This window comes from Corvus brachyrhynchos, unplaced genomic scaffold, assembly GCF_000691975.1.
Source record: "Corvus brachyrhynchos isolate BGI_N302 unplaced genomic scaffold, ASM69197v1 scaffold83, whole genome shotgun sequence".
In the NCBI taxonomy this organism is placed as follows: Eukaryota; Metazoa; Chordata; class Aves; order Passeriformes; family Corvidae; genus Corvus; species Corvus brachyrhynchos.
Window position 1 is genome coordinate 6,648,584 of NW_008238464.1, and position 19,744 is coordinate 6,668,327.

The 19,744-nt window shown below is 40.2% G+C and overlaps 1 protein-coding gene across 1 annotated transcript; it reads right to left on the reverse strand.

Annotated features, from left to right (window-relative positions):
* Positions 1-851: 851 nt before the first annotated feature.
* On the reverse strand, positions 852-12,179 carry LAMP1 (lysosomal associated membrane protein 1). The gene is made up of 10 exons (XM_017736979.1): positions 12,113-12,179; positions 11,379-11,387; positions 10,928-11,043; positions 9,407-9,620; positions 9,141-9,302; positions 5,392-5,609; positions 3,764-3,886; positions 2,783-2,852; positions 2,442-2,612; positions 852-1,857 (listed from the first exon to the last, which is right to left on the reverse strand). Exons 1-10 carry the CDS (start codon positions 12,177-12,179, stop codon positions 1,718-1,720), a joined length of 1,290 nt encoding a protein of 429 aa, XP_017592468.1. The 3' UTR covers positions 852-1,717.
* Between the last annotated feature and the right edge of the window lie 7,565 nt (positions 12,180-19,744).

A 19,744-nucleotide genomic window follows, 5' to 3' on the forward strand; every position in this document is an offset into this window, starting at 1 on the left:
GGGGGGAAATCAACTTTTTCAGAGGAAGTAGATGAGTGCTCTTCTAGACAACTAGAGACTGCTACTCAACAGTGATTGAGCTATCCTATCCTTTTCCCTCAAGTACTGAATTACAAGGACAGTAGCACTACTATACTTGTAATATGTCAGCAGGTATTAGGAAACACTATTCACCACTAGCAAAATTCATAGCTTCCAGGTACATTCAAGGTCACAGGGCACTGGTCCAAAGTACACCAGCCTTGCTGCCCCGCATTAGGTTCTCATGGTCAGGAGTGTTCTGGGCAATGTTTTGGTGTGCCCCAGTTCCTGCCCTGCAGAGCTGGTACTGTTAACACCAAAGCCTTGCTGCAGGAGGGAGTCAGGGAAGCACTAAACACCAAGGTTCATTTCCAGCACGTTACAAGGCACACAACCCGCAGCCGATGTGCATTTCCTACTTTGTGGTAAGAGGCCAACTTCAAAATCAAACATGAAACATCATTTACACAGGCCTTAGACTGAGAAGCTCAGCAGCACTGTCAGAAAGTGATGCTTAGCCAGGCAGACTGGAGTACTGACATGTCTCAGCAAGTGGCAGTTTAATAGAAGAGGTACCTTCTCCAGGTCTCAGGTTACCAACACATAGCCTTCCTTGTTGCCAAACACAAAGTGCAAAACAGGAGTGCAATTCCAACACACACACACATTAAGGTTTGCTTTTGTGCCACGAAGAAAAAACCTACGCACTTGTTTAACATAACTCCACACTAAGGATTGTTTGAAGCTTCCCAAGTATAGCCAAACCATTACTTCAGCGCTCGATAAATGGTCAACAAATGGTTTTAAGAATGATCAGCAATACGAAGAAATACAGAAAAAAAAGTGTCTTTATTAGCATTGTTACAGGCAATGCATACATAAGAACTGATCCTTGAAGTGTACAACCCCCAAGCCAAGTTTAAAGCAAGAGAATCAGCAGATTGAGATCTATATTGTACACATGTGCAGTAACAGGATCTCTCTGAACCTTCCAACAGAATAGACTGAAATCACTTTACAAAAAAACGTAAATAAAAATAACACCCATTTAAAAAAGTACCAGCTCCTAACGAGCTGGCATAGCATCAAAAATATCAAACAGGGGAGTTGTCCAATCATAAAGAGTTCCTGTAAGGTTTGAGTATTGCGTTGTTCACACCCTGCATGTGCCAGGCATTGAGTTGAAAGCTTAGTAAAAAATACACACCTAAGAGACAAGGTGAAGTTCAGATTTTAAATCTCAATTTTGTCAGTTGTTACTTAATTTTTTTAAATGCATCATCAGTATACTTAACATCATCGCTCAATGGCAGCGGTGCAAATAATGAACCTTTTCCCTTTGTTAAGAGTTCTGAAATTGAGTCAGTTAGCAACATCCCTCTCTGGAATCCATAGCAGACATGGTCTTATGCTAATTCCAAAAACGCACCCTTAAAAACTTTCAGCTTGTTTCTAAGTGGGTAAATATTAAAACTAGTTAGCAAAATTAAACACCAGAATCTTCAGAAGTTATTTTTGTGCATAGTTAAATGCTGCAAGATGATTTCACATTTAATAAAGCAGACTTTAAAGAAGCAATTTGCAAGAAAAGATGTTACCTTACAATATCAACTGGTTCAAGGGAAATGTGGGGCAATTTTTTTCCCCCAGCCTCTTGCAATTGCTTTTCATCTACACTGGATTTTAGTGCAAGTAATTAAATTGTTTGATATCCAGCATGGCTCCTCTTTCTGCCAATCAGGTAAGCAATCAAGACAATTAGAACAAGACCAGCAAGGGCTGCACCAACTATTATAGGGATCAGCATGTTATTTTCATCCAGTTGACATTCTTCCACTGAAGAGAGAGAAAAACATCCATGTTAGGTACTAGTGCACCAACAGATGGCTACATCCCGAACTTCAGCATTCTGCTCTCAGCAAAGATAAAATTGGCTCAGCTAGCTTACCAACAAGAAAAAGGAAGCCAAGTCCACTAACTATGACCATTCAGGATGAAGTCTTTCTAGTACCAGGTGTGTACACAATAAGGAGGTTATACTGATTGTTTCCTCCTCAAGAGCCATCATAAATATCCACACGACTCTTCCCACAATCATTTTGCTTTCACCATAGTCACAAGGTACAGGTTTGCCCCTTTCACACAACTGTCTGCACACAGTTTGGAGGGCAAGGTAGCAACCTTCCTTCACTCTTCTCTGGACCATCAGGAGCAAGTTCCAAGTTGTTTCAAAGCTTTTTACATACCTCTCACACTAGCCTCAACTCGGACACCTTAATCAGCCCCCACATCATCTGTAGTGGGGCATGCAGAGACTAAGCAGAGCACCCACAAGCTGACATTTGACTACAGAATGTTATATTAAAGTATACTTCACAAGTCTTGGGTTTGACAGGGGCTGCCAAATGCAAACCTCTTACCTGGCCCAAATTTGTCTCCATCAATCTTGAAAACCTGGATCTGAACATTAAATACATTGACAAGGGCTTGGTCCGTGACCTGCAGATTCTCCTTGGAACTGCACTTGTAGGAGTTCCCAACTGAAGCTCTCAGCTCACTTATGCTGTTGTTTGATGCTTCAAATTTTGGATCTGTGTAAGAGAAAGTCTTATTCTATGAACCTGAAGAGCAGGAGCTGTAAGCTCATAGAGCTGAAATTTGATACATTCATCCCCAACATTTCTCATACATTATTTAATGCAGGCTACCCTTAATATCTATAGAAGTAATCTCAGAGAATAGATTTCTTAGAAGTCCTTACTTTTTGCTTCAGAAGGCAGAGTCGTGCTTACACTCACACCTTGCAGGAAGAATTTTTCAGCACTTGCATTCTTTAAAAAAAAAACAACCAAAAACCAACAAATCAGTAGTTGTCATTTAAGCTGATGATGTACAACACAAGCTGTTCAGGTTCCATTCTGCATGCATTTTGACAAAGGTTTTCAAAGCATAGACCACAAATGGGATTAGCATCCCGAGGAGGTGCTTAGTTGGACTTTAGGAGAGAAAAGCTTCACAAAGTATGCACCTTAAGGAAGTTTATTTTGTGGGAGGGCACAGAGGCAGAGAAAGGGGGCCTTGTCACCCCCAAACTGTTGACTTGACTTCCACACTGCAGGCATAGTCCCACCCATTCCGTAAGCAGCCTACATGCAGTGATCTTGGTACCCCCCCCCAGAGCTGCAGAGAGTCATTTAACAGCAACAGCTCAAGGTGATCAGCATTAAAAGGAGCATGAAGCTCTGACAAACACAGCGGACTCAGTCCTCAAAGGTATGCAGCTCCAATACAACACCTGGGGCAGGGCTGTGGGAAACAGGATTCCCAACCATCACAGGAGACCAGAAAACAAGCACACTTGGCCTTTGGGCTGTACACAGAATATTAATGAGGACTTAAATCTAGCTCCAGGCTTAAAATTAGATGAGATGCCCACTTGTCACAGGCTCTTCCCAGTTTCAACAAGAAGCACTGATGAGTAAGCAACACAATCTTCAAGGAAGTTCCCATTCCAAACAAAATACTTTTCTGTGTACACATGTAGGTGTGCGTATATACATAAACATTCTTTTCTCACAGTGGTTACCAAGCATAAAACCCACTAATGCCCAGTATTAAAACCAAAGGAATTAGTTACTCCCCTTCCTGTAGCTGTGTCTTTTTCCCTCTTGCACTTGCCCCAGTTAGTTTTCCCACATGGAAAGTCCTGCAGGCCCTACATGCTTGGTGCAGAGACTCTTACCAATGCAAACTGGAAGATAACCCTCGTTTTCTCAAAAGTCAGATTCAGCAAGGCAGATGTATTGTTGCATGTCCCAGAAGAAGTTGTATTCCGTGGTATGAGATTCAGCAAATACAAACCCATCTGTCAGAGAAGAGGATCAATTATGACACTTGAAGAGACTTAACACATCACCTGACACTCAGTCGAGGTGTAGCTGGCTTGTGCCACATGCCTGCAGTGTTGTGTTTGCCCTATGTCACAGACACCAGGGCAGATACGTGTGCACATTACAGACCCATGCAGGCTGCACCTGAATTACCAGGCTGCGAGACAACTAAGGGCACATCTAACAAAGCTTTCTGCAGCCCTGGCTGGCTGCAGCCAAGAACCCACTGCTTTCTCCACACAAACTGCTTTGGTCCTTGCAGCATAAGGAAAAATATCAAGAACCACCACCACACTACACAGAGGGCATTTTTTATGCTATAAAATACTGCTTTGACGTAAGGTAGAAGCAATTAAGGGAACCACCTGTCAGCACAATCATCTTGCATGTCATTTCAGTTCAAAATGCTTTAGTTGTGCCCATGGTTCATGATTTTATACGGTCTTGCATCTGCAGAAGGCTGTGGGTTAAATGCACTTGCCAAACAATTAAATAGAAACCTTTCACAGTTACTCTTAGCTGATCCTCATGTGACTTTGGAAAACCTACTTGCCACTTCCTCACCTGTCATTACACTAGAAATCAGTTGTTCCACCAGAACCAGAACACCAGCATCATGGAATTTCACACAATTAAGGTGGCTAAAACACAGCTATCATCATAACAAGACACTACAGCCACAGATCAGCTATAAGTGCGCATGATTTTACCTCTCAGTCATCATCAACATCATAAATAAATGCAGTAGTTTCTTTTGCAATACTATTGTTTCCTATTGGGGATCTTCAACAGTCCCTTTGGGACTTTGGGTTTGTCCACAGCGCTGGCAAGCTGGGCTCTGCCCAATAGTGGAGGGAAAGAACCTGTGCTAGGGCTGGATCTTACATAAACCATGGTTTATTCTTTTTTTTTTACTATTAAAATCAGCTGTTAAGTAGCTTTTAAGCATCAAAGTCAAACCCAAACATCTTCAGTGCTGGCTGGAAGGTAATTAAGTCACAAGCTTGTTTCAGAGTACAGTTTTACAGTAGTAAACTGTAAACTATAGTTTTACAGGAGTAATTTTCCCTTCTACTAGTCATTTACTATTTCTATGCCTCAGGCCAAATTTCTGTATTTTATTGAACAGTTTAAAAATCTTGTTTCACTTGCAACTTTGGTAACAGGATTCCCGATCTCATATCTTGATAATTGTTACTACTTCTCTTAAATGACCATATACACTTCCTGGATTCAACAGTTTAATAAAACAGTTTAATACTGCTTTTAGTGAGTGGAAAAATCCTTAAGAAGCACTTTCAGTAGAAGTGTTTGAAATGTCACTAGTCTAGACCAAGTTAAGCAATTCAAATAGAGGAAAATGATGGATGAACATAAATACCTGGGCTTTTTAAAGAAAAAGTTTAGTTTATAATAATTTACCAAGTGTTCCCCAAAGAAGAAATTTGAAGGCTTTGAAGAAACAAAAATCAAAATGTACCTTTTCATCTTTTTTTGGATAGGTGATATTAAGCTGTAAGCCCATGTAAGCAAGTACACAGGTTCCATTTGGACCAGTCACATTGTATTTACCAACTGCAGGATTTGGGGGTGATGAGGTTGGTGCTGGGCCAGTTGTTGGAACCTGGCTAGTAGTCTGCTTAGGAGTTGTAGGCACAATAGTAGTAGTAGAGACCATATCTTCAGCACATTCCGTCGCTGCAGAGAAAGGGAAAACAGTCATTACCAAACAAAATGAAGCTGTGGGATGATCTACCTTTTCAATCCTCAAGGGAAAGGAAGACACAATTTCAAGTAGCTTTTTTCCTAATAAAAGATAATAAAAGCTCAGAAACACAATGCTAAAGTATTACCTAAATTCTTTTTGCAAAGTTTGACACCCTTTTAAAGCCTGGCATGTGAAAACGACAACTCTGCTGGTAATTTACTGAAGTTCATGGTGACCACATCCACTTTCATTCTCATCTGTCATTCTGCTTTGCTCTTGGGTCAGGATAAATCTGACAGAGCCAGCGCTCCTGCTGTCTGTTCACGGCCAGGCTGGGATCCCTATCACTCAAGGAAAAGCAGAGGAACAGTTCTCCTGTCTACTGTTAAAAGTAGGATGTGTGATCCCAGGAGATGTGTTCTCCTTCCCCTCAATCTCATTATTCTGGCAATACCCACACAGCCTTAAAATATTGCTGTGGCTCTTCTCTCCTTAACAAGGGGATTCTAAAACACTGCTTCTGATGGCAAGTTTTCTGCTGGATCCTCTCACATCCATCCTCCCTTCAGTCCTGCACAAGGAGCCACCCTCCATGGGGTCAACAAGGCTGTGAAGGTGTGGAAGTTCACCTTCTCTTTTCATCCGGTCCAGCAGCAACTTCCAAGGGAACAGTGACTCTGATTTATTTGCCAGAGCAGTTGGAAACATGTGGCAGCAAGATCTTAACTTGATCTGGGAGCCAAGAAGATTCCTGCATTGAACATCTAAGCCAAAACCAAAGGTCATAACAAAGACATTACTAAAGTAGAGGCTTCCATGTTCCAAGCCAAGGTCATCTCCACATGCCAGGGATAACAACTTGCAACTTTTTAAGGACAACAACAACTGCAGCAACAATCAACTCTGACTCAAAGGGCCTACTTCTAAAATTTAATGCGTACGTATCTTGCAGATACCAGACACCTAATAAATAGCCTTAAACAGCAGCTTGACTTTCAATTACAGCTCAGAAAGAGGAACTCTAATCACACCATCTGAAGTCACACACACTCTAACATAGCTTGCTTTCCTATTTCTACTCCACTGCTGGAAAGTCAAAGAGCAGAATGAAGGCGGATGAAGGAGGAATGATCCTGTATTTTGTAGACAGATACTGGTCTGATCCCAAAATGCAATCATTTCCTAACAAACCAAAAAGCAACCTTCTGGGTACTTCAGTGGAGAATTACCCTCTATCTGCAAGACCTCAACACATAGAGGTTCTTATTTAAGTTGGCAGAGATAGAAACAACCAAATCACATCAAGTGGAAGTTTAGCCTAGATGGAGTTTTGATACATTATTTTTACTGAACTGATTTAGAGCAGTTTCTAGCAGCTCTTCAGGACAGATCAGAAGATGAAACAGATTCTTTCATCTTTTCTCAACAGTTACAGGAACGCAGCTGGCAAAACTACCAACAGAGAGAAAATCAAAGCCTCCCTTTTAGAGCTCCAGATAAGCACTACCATCCCCTCAGTCACTAACTTCTAGTACACTGACAGAAGTCACTGTTTCTAGTTATGGAGATGCACTGAATATTGACTCTTCTTCCCTTCAGTGAGCCTTGTACAGATCACCAGCAGAAATATCCTTTCACTAAAGATTTGCAGAGAAAGAAAATATTAAGGGAAAATTGCAGATCTAAAGATTATCAATAACTAGCTGCCTAAGGGACAGGGGAAGGCTCAAGCCAATGAGAATGGAGGGAAAGAACAGATCTGGAGGGCACAATATTATTTTCAGGTCAAGAAGACTAAGAAAAAGTATTAAAAAAAAGGATTGAAAAAAAACCCCAAAGAGCTAACTCATTGTGCACTAGGAATGGAAAAGTCAAATCCAACACTGTTATAAAAACTTAGGGAAGATAATAATTTAAAGAAAAAACCGCACATGGCAGTATGAATAACAGGAATGTGGAAGTAACAAAACCACAAAATAACATCCCCCTCCATCCCTGAACTCAGACTAGTGTCAGATCACAATCACAGAACTTCACATCTTTTTTCTAAGAATCAGTAGTTTCATCAAATCAGTGATATTACAGGATGGAAAAAAGCAATGTAGAGAATATGACTGTGGCAAGTTTAAAGCATTTATGTTTATCTAAAAAAGAGAAGGAAGCATAGGAATAGAAAATAAAGCAAATGCTGACAAATTTGCATTCCACAAGAAACACTCTCCAGAAATAATGCAATACTGACTTTTTTTAACTAGAGGACTATATAAGAGCAGATCTTAAGGTCTTAAAGAAAAGTATTACATAGGGAGATTTTATTGAAGTTTTGTAGAAGTTAAAAATCAGCTTTTCCCAGTAATCATGTCTTATGTTTGAGCCTGCTGATAAATGATCACTTATCATACTTACCTGGTAAAACAACCAGATCAAAGTTTCATAATTTTAAAAAAAGAGAGTTCTGAAGATTGCAGTAATAGAAATCTGGGTTTGGTGTGGGTTTTTTTAAGCATTAATGTAGGTCCACATCTTTACTGCAAACTAGTTCACTGAATGGAAGAGTTTGACCAAGGGAATGATACGCACAAATCTGAGCCAGTCATGTGAAGCAGCCATAAAAGAAGTCAATGCCTCTATTATCATGCATCAGGCAAGGTATTTTTCACAGAAACAGGACAAGGTAGAGATACTCCAGTAGAAGGCACTTGTTCATTGTATCCATTCCATGCTAGCATGGGCTACCCTAGTTTCTAGTATTTGTTTCAACTTAGCAGGTGCATAAATGGGATTAACAGCTAAAGAAAAGTTCTACATTTCCCAGGGAAGATGAAGACTCTAAAAGTAAGGCAAAGACTTATCACTCCTTAAGATATTATGGGTGATCAGCTTATACAGCTCTCTTGTGTTTGTGGAGTGCTGCCACAAAAGCAAAGGACATGAACACATCATGAAGTAATTGGCCTTTAATAATTTGAAGTAAAATTCCACACTGTTTTTCAGTACAAGCAATCAGGATAAAAGTATCACTTCGTGATCGTGCCTGAAAGAGAAAAACCTGACTGTTACAGCTGACATAAAATCTCCTGTAGGAAGATGTACATTTCTGCTCCCTAAAGATCAGTTCTCTACTGTCTGCCATTATTTCACTAATTTTCTCCAGAGCACACAGTAACTAGATCAAATTATTTCGGTAGAGGCCATAATGCTTGGAAGTTACCAGATACTTCTTAAACTAGGATTTTGGCCATGTGACCACTCAACCTACTGCAGCATGTGTTTAACACGCACACTCATGAACAGCCCAGTACAATACCCATGGGAACCCAGGGCACTATCTCCTAATCACGGATTCCAACAACCTACAGAGAAAACCTGATGCAAGTCCATTCATTTCAAAAGATGCTGTTATCAGAGCTTCAGATCCGGTTTGTACCTGCTTTAATATGATTAGTCAGGACTTAAAAAGAAATAACCTGTTATTGGAAATATTATCTCATCAAGTACATTTTCTGTTACAAGATACTTACTGTTCACACTGAAAGTGCCATTTGTGAGATAGGCTTCCAAAGTGACATTGCTGAAAGTAACATTCACAGCCTTCATATTGATGTGCTTGGAGTTGGTGCATCTGTATTTTGTGCCCCTATGTGCCTGAATAATACTTTTATGTGATACAGTCTTCACAACTCCTGTAAAAAGATACATTGCATTAGTACGTACCAGTATTTAAAGAAATGACTCAGTATTACATCTGGAAGGGTTACACAACAACAACAGGAAGTTTTCATTTTACCTGCAGTTGAATTTGGGAATAAAGTTGCATCTGACAGATTGTAGTGGAAAACTAACTCTTCAACTTGGTACTTGTCTGCAGATTCTGAGAAATTCAGGCTTAACGAATGTCCTGCTCCAAAATCCAGTATCAAAACTGGATGAGATGCGTTATCTTTACCACATGAGCTCTGTGAGTCTACTGAAGCATTTTGTGGAAGAAAAAAGTGTACAAACTGCGGGGTAGAAAAGAAAACATATGTAAGCTTTTCCTAAGAGCTTTTTAAATATCCTATGAAACTGTTACAAACATATAGCAGACATTAATATGTACTATAAGATGTCTACTTATATACCAGTATATAGCAAGCAGCATGTTACTGGCATTCAAATTTAAGAATCTTGCTCTCTGAAAGTGGAGTACAAAACAGTACATACTCACAGCACCTCTTAGGCTTTTTTTCCTCCTAAACTAGCAATATGAATTTGCAGGTACTTCTGTACTACAAGAATCAAATCTTGCAAACTCTGGACATGTGAAAATGGGAGAATTTAAGCTTTGCTTCTTGTAGTACAGCTGAGCAAGAACAAAAGTGAATGGTACATCCTTACATAGCTTGACTGTAATACTTGGAATTTATTACACATTGTGAAGAAATGTGGTATCTGAAGACCAATACAACATTTACTTGGAAGTTTTGAGCTTACTGTTTACAAGAAGAAACAGACAAAAGCATGTTATGAAAGATGTCAGTTCTGAGCGCCAGCATCACCATTGAAAACGTGGATTATACAATATAAGGCTCAGCTCAAATCACACATAGCAAGTGAACCACTGGCAAAGTAGTAGGATTTTTTTAACCTTGTATTACACTGATGGCTAGGAAAAAAAAAAATCTACTTCAACAACCCAAAACTGCAATAAGATTATAAATAATCCACAATTCCTATTCAGTAGTGAAGATACAAAAAAATCAGAAAACCTACTTGTTAAACCAAATTCTTAATTTTCCATTAACAAGCTTTTGCTGTTAATATGGAACAGTCTGTAAGCACTGCACTAGTCTGTAGATACATTGAAATCTAGAGATTTGCTAAGTAGGAAGGTCACAGACTTCCGGAGTTTAAAAAGTTTAAAAGTTACATGCCAACAGCCATTTCAGTTCAGATTTAGTCCATGTGAGTGTGACCAAGTTACCAAAAGAGAATTCGTAGTATTTTTGCCTTTACAGTTCCAGTGAAAACCATTTTAGTCATCAATAGGACTGGTGTGGAATTTCAGGCACAAAAGTAATTTCAAATGTTTTGTTTGTGATTGTTTCAGGCAGCCTTAACCTTGCCGTTTAATTAGAAGAAGCATCCGTAATAAAGAAAAGCTGATGCGACATGATTGGGAGGGTAAAAATCTTTGTTGAAGCAGTTTATCATGCATAAAAATACTCACTGAAAGTTTAAATACTGCACATGTGCAGAAATACCACACATTTTATAAATGCTAAAAATGCTAATAAGTGACAAGCAGTAAGATACTCACTGCCCTTACCTGTTTTTGCCCATTGTTTTTGTATTCCACTGAGAAGGCTACTGTCAAATCAGCAATTATGCAGACCTTACCACTTGAATCTTTCACTTCAAATGAAGAGGAAGCCTGTAAAAAGCCTGATAAAAATAAAAAGCGGTTAACTTGGTGTCACATAAATTTGCATTTTTGATCCCAAAGAGGCAAATATGTACAACTGTGTATTTTGGGAGTACAACCTAAGCAACTGAGTTTGGAAACTTGGGCATTAACAGTCTCTACCTTCAACATCACTAACAAACAGAAGACAAATTTAACACCTCATCTATAAAAATGCAAAGCCACCCAAAACAAAACTGTTGACTTGCTGGGTCCTAAGAGATAAGAAAAATATGCAACAAACACCAGTCATAGCATTCAAGGCAGCTTCAGCATTCACCCTATACAGCAACAATTTTACCATCTTCAGCCAGACCTGACTTAGCTTATTTGATCCTGCACGCCCTACAACACTCCACCTTCCCCCCACAGCACACCATGCAGCCGTCGCTCCTGCTGTACCAGGACACTCAGCTGTACGTGCACTCAATGCAGCATTTAGAAAGCTTGGATTGACTGCAGATGTTTTGAAGGCACTGCCAAAAATAGCATGATAGAGCATGCTACCCTTGCCAGGAGAACTTCTCTTTACTGTCACCATGCTCTCCACACTTGAGAGGAGGAGGAGGCTAAGATCTTGATACACACTGAGGTTATGTTTTCCTGACTGGTTTAAGCTAAACTCAGACTGAGCTGCTGAGAAAAGCAGAGAAAAACTTTTCTGCCCCTTGTTCTGCTCCAGCCTCAACGCTCAGAGCATGCTGAGTACAAATGCCCAAAGTATCGACTTAACAGGGCAAGAACACACAGCAAGGGGAGCACACAGTCATCCCTTCTGATGGCAGCATGGACTGGGACCAGGGTCACCAGGGTCCACTGCCAACAAAGCTTCAAACAGGAGACAGACACATTGTGGCAAGCTGCAAACAGCTGGAAAGCTGGTTATCTCCAACTTCATTTGTGGCACGGGATACCTGACAGTGCTCCTGCACCTGACCAGTTCTTTATTTTAGAGCCTTTTATTTTTCAGATTCCCAATTTGTCACCACCACCACCCCCAATCGAACCTCACAGCAATAAGCCTGCACTATTTCCATGCTAGCACTTTACCAGTTGGCATTTGCAACAACTTCAGTCTTGCAGAAAACCTGATAAACAGCTGCAAGACATAAACCATTATCACAAGCAAATAAGCCTTAACGAGTCACACATGCTAATCCATTCAACTGTTGATAATAGCAAAGAGATCCAGATGAGGTATTATCCATTAGCTAGCTTCCCTCCTCAAGAAGTTTTTAAGAAACAAATCCTAATTTTAAAACTTTCCACTGTAGAACTATGGTGTGTACAATTGTATTAAGACAATTATTAGGAAAATTTGGACTTTTGTCAGCTGGACTTCAGTAGAAAGCACATCAGTCACAGGAACACATTGGAAACTATTTCTCTGGCACCCAGCAAGCATTTTCCCTTGTTGCCTTCCCCTTAGCAACAACACATCCTCCCCCCTCACCAAAGAGGGCAGAGCTTAAACTGGAATTCATTCAACTTTACCCAGTTTTTGAAGAGTCTAGACCTGAGATCAGAGATAGACAGAAGAAAGAAAATGCTTAAAAACAGATAGTGTAGAAAACCTATTTCAAACCAAAACTGTCCTACCTTTGCCTTTATGTCCAGCAATTCAGAAACAGGTTCTTCCACATGGAAGTTTCAATTTGCAAAGTTTCCTTCGATTTGCATTTACATCTGGAACTTGTTTACATTTTATGCAAGCACTAGTTTTCTCAAAAGCAAGCTGCTTACACTTTCCTCAAGATTTCTAGCAGAGCGTAAAAAAAGTGTAGAGGCAGGGAATAAGAATCCACTGCTCCTTGAACTAACACTATGACTAAAGAATGTGCTAGAATGAAAACCTTCAGTGTGCATGCAGACTCCCTTGTTTGATAGCTATTAAAAGTCTTGGCAATTTTAGAGCTAAAAATAATCAAGTAACAGGTAGTAAAAGAATGAAGGAAAAATAATTTTTAGAAGAAATGCAGGGGAAAGAAAAGACTGAAAAACAATTAAGAAAAATGTTGCTGACCTAAATGAAAACGTGACAGATCTGTCCATTACAGATGATTCAGAGAACAACAGACAATGCAGAGGTACCAGAAAGCACCAAATGGAAGACAAATTCTGGTAATGAAGAGCTGATAAATCACCCTCAGCAAGTTTAAGTAATACGGAATGAGGGGCATGAATAAACATTAAATAGTAACACCTGCATAACTACTAGATTTTTGTAAGGTTAAATTCATATCATTATATGAATCCTGATTTCATTAGTGTGGAACAAATGCTATAAAACCCTAGTCCATCTTAAGAAATATTCAGCAGCTGCTGGATTTGCAGTGTCAGTGATGAGACAGATGCAACCAGCATGAGACCCTGAGCTGTCCTCGATGGAGTGGTGAGAACTGTTTCACTGCAAGTAAGGCAATACTTACAGGGATGGTGATCAGAGAAAAATCTGCTGCAGCATCATCTGCTCCCAAGGTCTTGAAGGAATGCAGATGAAACCAAGTGAAATGTATAGGACATAGGAGCAAAGAAAAATTAGAAAAAAACCACTGAAGAACAAATCAAGACACTGAAGGAAAGAAGGTCCTGCCTATTCTCTGCTCCAGCCAGTTTAAGGCAGAGGAACAGCTCGCTGGGTCTCGCAGGAAAGCAGCTGTTGAGTTTTGTGAAGGCAGTTCCAGTGTCAAGCAGTGATTAATGCATGAATCATCACCAGCCCACAATCACTACGAGCCTACAGTCAAAATGTCAAGACTACAGAAAAGCAAACTGATGTTGAATCAATCTATCCCGGGAATATTTCTAATGAAGTTACATAATGTATTGCTTAATTCTATCAGGGCATACCTACAAGTTGAGAATATTGTTTGTACATCTCATAACAATATCATTCTTTGCTAATTAACACAAAAACTGATACAACCCTCTGATTCTTAACTTTAGGCTTTAAGTGTTCCTCTTAATAAACTGCAGAGCAGCCCTATATTGACAACTACTTGTGGCACAGCAAGTGCAGTACTTCAGATTTAAATGCAGTGGTCCAAAACTTCTCAATAGCAAAAAGTAAGTTTCATTGGGTTCCTTATTCACTTGGCTGGAAACACCACATTATGGATACCTAGCAAAGAAATTATCAAAAATTTACTAACATCAAAGAAATTTCACTTGGTTCAGATGCTTCCTTTGTATTTCAGTAAGTTCAAAAAAAAGGCTGCTTATATATTTATTCTAGCTGCATCTTTTCAATTGAAAATTGTAAGACAATCTCTCCCTTTATACCTCATTTCTGCAATTACAGTCTCATGCAAGAAAACACTTAAGGTAACTGTTAAAGCAACAACTAGAGATGTTGCTTGAATTAAATCCAGCATCCTTCTTTATCTAACATACTTACCTCAAAAAACCTCCAAGTATATTAATACTCTGAGATAAAATAAGTAAGTCAAACAAAACAAATACTTCCCTGACTGTATAACAATTTATCTTAAAGAAATCCACCTCACAAAGTTGTTTGTTTTAAGCTGAAAGGTACAAAGCTAACAAAACAATCTAGCACATGCTTTCAGGTTTCAACCTTCTTATAACTGAAATCCTGTTAGTCAAACACAGCTACCGTTGATTTACTGTCCCATATAATGGAAACCTACTAAGGGAGAGAGATGAATGGTTGTTGTGTGCTAGAAAACCAAGCATATTTAATGGCAATTGTGTACACCATCTGCTTGCAAAGAGGACTTCAGTTACTAGAGTTAATAATTTACTTTGCCTCCAATATTTATTAGAAACATGGAACATTGACAATAACAAAACACAAAAGCTATTTCTGTATAATCTGGGGTTTATTACTGTAGTCATGTTTCCTGTGTAAGTAAAAACTTCTTTAGCATTTTTCTTCCTCCCTCTTGGAATAAAGGGCAGCAAGCCATCCAAACCCACCTGGGCACATATTCCATATCATCAATACTTTAAGCCATACAGATACAAATGGGAGGGACTGTTTGCAGTTATATCAACTGCCTACGGTGCTTGGGAGGAAAAGCATGGCTGCAGCACAGCGCAGCTGCTGGCTCCTGGGACATGCTCTGACGGGCTTCAGAGTATCCCATGGCCTGGTCACACTCACAGACTCTCCTCAGCTCCAGCCCACCCTGGAATTACTGCGCAGCAGCACTCCGGGGGTAAGGGATGCCAGCCCTATATAATCATTCTGTACCTAAGTTGCAGTACTTATGTGTTGCCCTGCACCTTTGCCCAGGTGTTCTGATGGCAAACACAGTGAAGACTGCTATCTGTGGGGCATTAATCCAAGCAGATAAGAAATGCAGGTTATTATCTAAAGAAGGTTTATTTTCTATTGTATATGTGAACCAAACTGCCCAGTAATTTACTCATTCTGATGGTTCAGAATGATCCTGTCATCTCAGTGCCATTTTGTGAACAGTGGTAACCTTAGTCACCACTTTAGACTCCTAAATCTATGCCAGAGAATGGAAAAATCCCAGAAGAGTTATGCTCTCCTCTAATGCTCTGTCTTCTAATGTACGCACCACTCCCAGAGGGACAGCTGGTGCAAGTCCTTTATCAGAAGACCGAGTCAAGATCACTTCCTTAGGATTCAAAATCTATACTGCCTTGGGATAATACAGAAAGAAAAAGACAGGAACAACTGAAAGCAGGAAAATCTCTTGACAGGCTTGATATATGAAACACTTTGCAAGGGGTGAGATGGTCTCCATAAAATTATGAGTTATACTTACCTTTCACCAATGGACATGCAAGACTGAATGCTGGCTACCTGGAAAGCTGGCAGGAGAAGACAAGGCTGGACTCGAGTGCACAGTGGTGGGGGAAAGGGAGAACAGAGCTTAATTCAATGCATGAGAGTACTTCAGGGCATAAGAGAACCAGCTGCAATTGTGCAGGTGCAGCACCTGATTACATCGAGTTCCCGATCCAGCCCAGAATATGCATCCTTGCCAACCAAGAGACAAATTCATGCAATCTCAGATTATGGTTTTGATATTGTTGACTTCCATTAAGGCAGCAAACACTTTGTTTCTCACTTCAAGTTTGCAGATGAATAATTTCTGTCTTTATAAACAAATTTATACAAGTACAAAACCATTTAAAGGAAGGGCTATCTAGTAGCCATACACTTGCAACTGACCAGAGAATTGCACAATTGCATCAAGTTTAGTCACATGAAACTTCTTTATGGCTTCCTATCTAGAGGAAGGAAGTCTTGGGATAGCTCTACAGCAAATGATTACATGAGTGCACTGGGAGAGCTAAACTCCCCTGGCCAGACCCTTTTCAGCATTCACACAAGTCCATTTTGTACTTGCTCTGGTTAGTGCTGCTGTATCACACCACACAACTAACACACATTCTTCAAGGCAGCTGCGAGACCCAAACAATGTTTTGAAGAAAGGAGCACTGTGTGACAATTTAAAGAGAAAGCTTCCCCAGAGGAGAGGATACTGGAAATAAGGTAATAAACTAACCGCCTGAGTAAAACCACTCTCCCAGTCCTACAGAGTAGATCTTAACCCTGCCAAGGAAAGTAAAGACATACAGGTGTTTGCATATCGTATGGAATGAATTCTTGTTAAGAAAACAGATGCCATCAGAAGTTTAATACAAGAAAACCAAGTGTATTAACTGTGAACCTCTGTGCTCAAGGCTGAACACTGGAGAAGGACCAAGTACCCACTGTACAGAGCTGAAGCACATTTAAAACTCTGTACTCTTAAGGCCAAGGTGCTCCTAAGACCCTCACACCTGGAATTAACAGTAGAAAAAGTAGTACTGATAGCCAGTGGTGCTGTCAAGGGACAGAGAAGGTTAAGAAACTGTTATACTAAGACTGGAAGGGATGCCAATCCTTCCTGAAGTCAGATGCCCAAAAACCATGGAATCCTGATTTACCAAAACGTAAGGTACATTTAAAAGTATGTAATATAGAATCAAGATAATGTATGGGAGTGTTCAAGTAACTGTTGTAATTACCCCCACTCACATGCCCAAAAGCGTCTTCTGCCAAGCTTAAGAGAACACATACCAAGAAATCCATTTCAGCACCAAGCTTTCTCAAGGAACTTCCAAATAATCATGGCTGACTTTGAAAGCAAAGACAAACTGTTGAAGTTGCAACAAGCAAAGGTAAGGTGTGCCTTTTGCTAGAAATAAGCTTTTATCTTGGAGACCTACAAAGGCTTATCAGAGATAACAACAGCAGTTAATGTTGCAATAGAGTATCAATCTTTTGAGTCAGGTTCCTCTGTACTTAGAGGCAATTCTTCACTTTGTTGTCTGCTACTGATTAGAAAACATTCTAATTGCCACAGAAAAATCTAGAAGCAGGTTACACAAAAAATTAAACTCTTCAGTCAGCCTGACCAGAAACCTTGGAAACACATCTCAAAAGTGGCGTGTCAGGGAACCTGCAGAGTTCTCAGCAAGTAAGAAGTTACTTCACAAGTCAGAAAAGCTGAAGTCACAGCCAAGTAACCTATCACATGATGACTGACACACTAATTCAGATCCTTAGAGACTGTGTCAACACACTTCTAGCAGCAATCAAGCAAACACTATGTCAAGGGCAGCATTTGACAAAACAGTGTTTCAAAGTTGTTCAACATTAAAGTAGTTCGTTTTTGTGAAAACCAAGTTACACTGGTCTTAGTTCCAAACACCCGATAATGCCAAACCTCAGAAAAACAATTCAGCACCAAATTGCTCACTGGCTGGAATTCATTATCAAGTTTCTCTCACGTATCTTACATCGGTAGCAAGGTTTGGAATTCCTCTTTGGACTAGAGTTGTGCAATAGAAACACGTGGATTATGTGTCAATGCCTCTAAAAAGGCATCACACTGCCTTGAAAAACGAATTTTTCCTTCCCTAAATCTCAAATACTTAATTACTTACTGCACTGAATCTGTGTCTGATTCTAATCTTAAATTTTCAGGAAAGTGTTCTCTGATGTGTCTGAGTTTCAGTAATGAAAAAATCTATGGGTGCTCTAGATCTCAGAGAGCACGAGCAGCTCTGTTGGGTTTGGCACACAACCCAACTGACTCATCGTGCTCAACAACAGACAAGCACCATCTTAATCAGTATTTCAAAAAGCAGCAGCTAAGTTTAGGGGAGGTGCTTCCATTTCCCACAGCCCCCTCTCCTTACATTTACCACTATACTACCTGTTTTCTTATTTCCATATGTATGTTTGATATTAATGAGGAAATTAATTGCAAAATGCTCAATGCTGACACATGAAACATTCAGCTTAGTGCTTGCTTGCTCTATCTGAAAACTGAAACAGTGCGTGAGACTGGGAGAGGTAAAAAAAAAAATCTACTGTCCCAAAGTCAAGGCATCACCAAACAAATTTTCACATCTGCCCCACCCATGCTAATCTTTCACTCTCCTGTGACCATTACTTTATCCTAATCAGTGTTCACTCAGATGACTAAAAGGCTGCAAATGAGCTAAAATATCTGAAGACTTCAGCTCATATACTATCATTATCTCTTATTCTTCTCCCCTCACCTTACAACCCAAACCCCACACTCTGGCAAGGAGGGGGTCTCTATTGGCACCACAAAATCTTCCCCCAAGATTGCAGTATAAAGTTATGCAGAAACACCCCGCTACTAAGCTACTAGACACTGGTACAAAGTCCCGACTACCAGTAAATAGTTACTCTCTAGTAAAATAAACTATTCTGTTGCCTCAGCTGCAGAAACCTGACACATTTGATATGCCAAAAATTGACAAAGATAATGCACCGAATGATACTCATAACTGCTAATTAAGCAGAGGAAGACTACTGCAGTGGCAGAAAGTATTAACTATGGTACCACATAAAAACCACAAAAACTGATTTGAAAGCAAACTGTAAAGCAGATCTTCATTTAAGCCACAACTATATCAAATGAACTATACAAGTAATTCCCACTATAACACCAGTTCAACGACACTTCAGCTGCCAACCCTAAAAAGCAAGTCAAGGAGCACTGTAAGTCACTGTGCTCACTACACTGGCTCACAAGGGCTAGATATCCGAACCGCTCAGTGCCCTTTGCGAGTGGCATCTTCTGGGCTCAGTGAAACTGAAGTACGGTCAATGGTGATAAAGATATTTACTACCAAAGAGACCTTAGAGGAGTCGCAAAGACCGTCATATCCCAAAAATGATGGCAGATAAGCATTCTCAACTGCTGTTTTATTTGGGAAGTATTTTGGCCAGCTGCTGAACAAGTCTCCTTTGCTGCCAAAGCCACATCTCAGAAACCTGATAAGTGTTGTGTGATGTGGCTTTCAAGACAAGAAACCAAAAGCAAGAAGGTAGTTATCAGTAAACAAGCAAGACACACTTCCTCGTAAAACAGCCTTGCTGCCCTAACAAACCTTCTCATCAAGGCACTGAAATCTCTCTATTCCAGACACGTTTCGTATTTTACTCAAGATATGGCAGGAAGAAAGTCATTAAGCAAGGGAGCATTACATGCCTTATAGAAAATGCTGCTTCCTAGCAATGACATCAGTAGCTCCCGCGTCTCCACGCCTCGTGCTCCAGGCGTGTTTCCAGGTTCTTCCCGGAGCGCGGTCCCTACATCCAACGCAGGTGCTCAGACCAGCGTTCCCGGGCGCTACGCGGCTCAGCGCGCCGAGCCC

Bases quoted from the DNA above. Each gene is read 5' to 3' on its own strand.
- LAMP1 (XM_017736979.1), bottom strand. From the start codon at position 12,179: ATGGTTTATGTCTTGCAGCTGTTTATCAGGTTTTCTGCAAGACTGAAG. The intron at 9,303-9,406 runs GTAAAATGAAAA...ATCTTTTTACAG, and splicing joins ATTCCCAAATTCAACTGCAG to GAGTTGTGAAGACTGTATCA. The intron at 3,887-5,391 runs GTACATTTTGAT...CTTCTCTGACAG, and splicing joins ATCCAAAAAAAGATGAAAAG to ATGGGTTTGTATTTGCTGAA.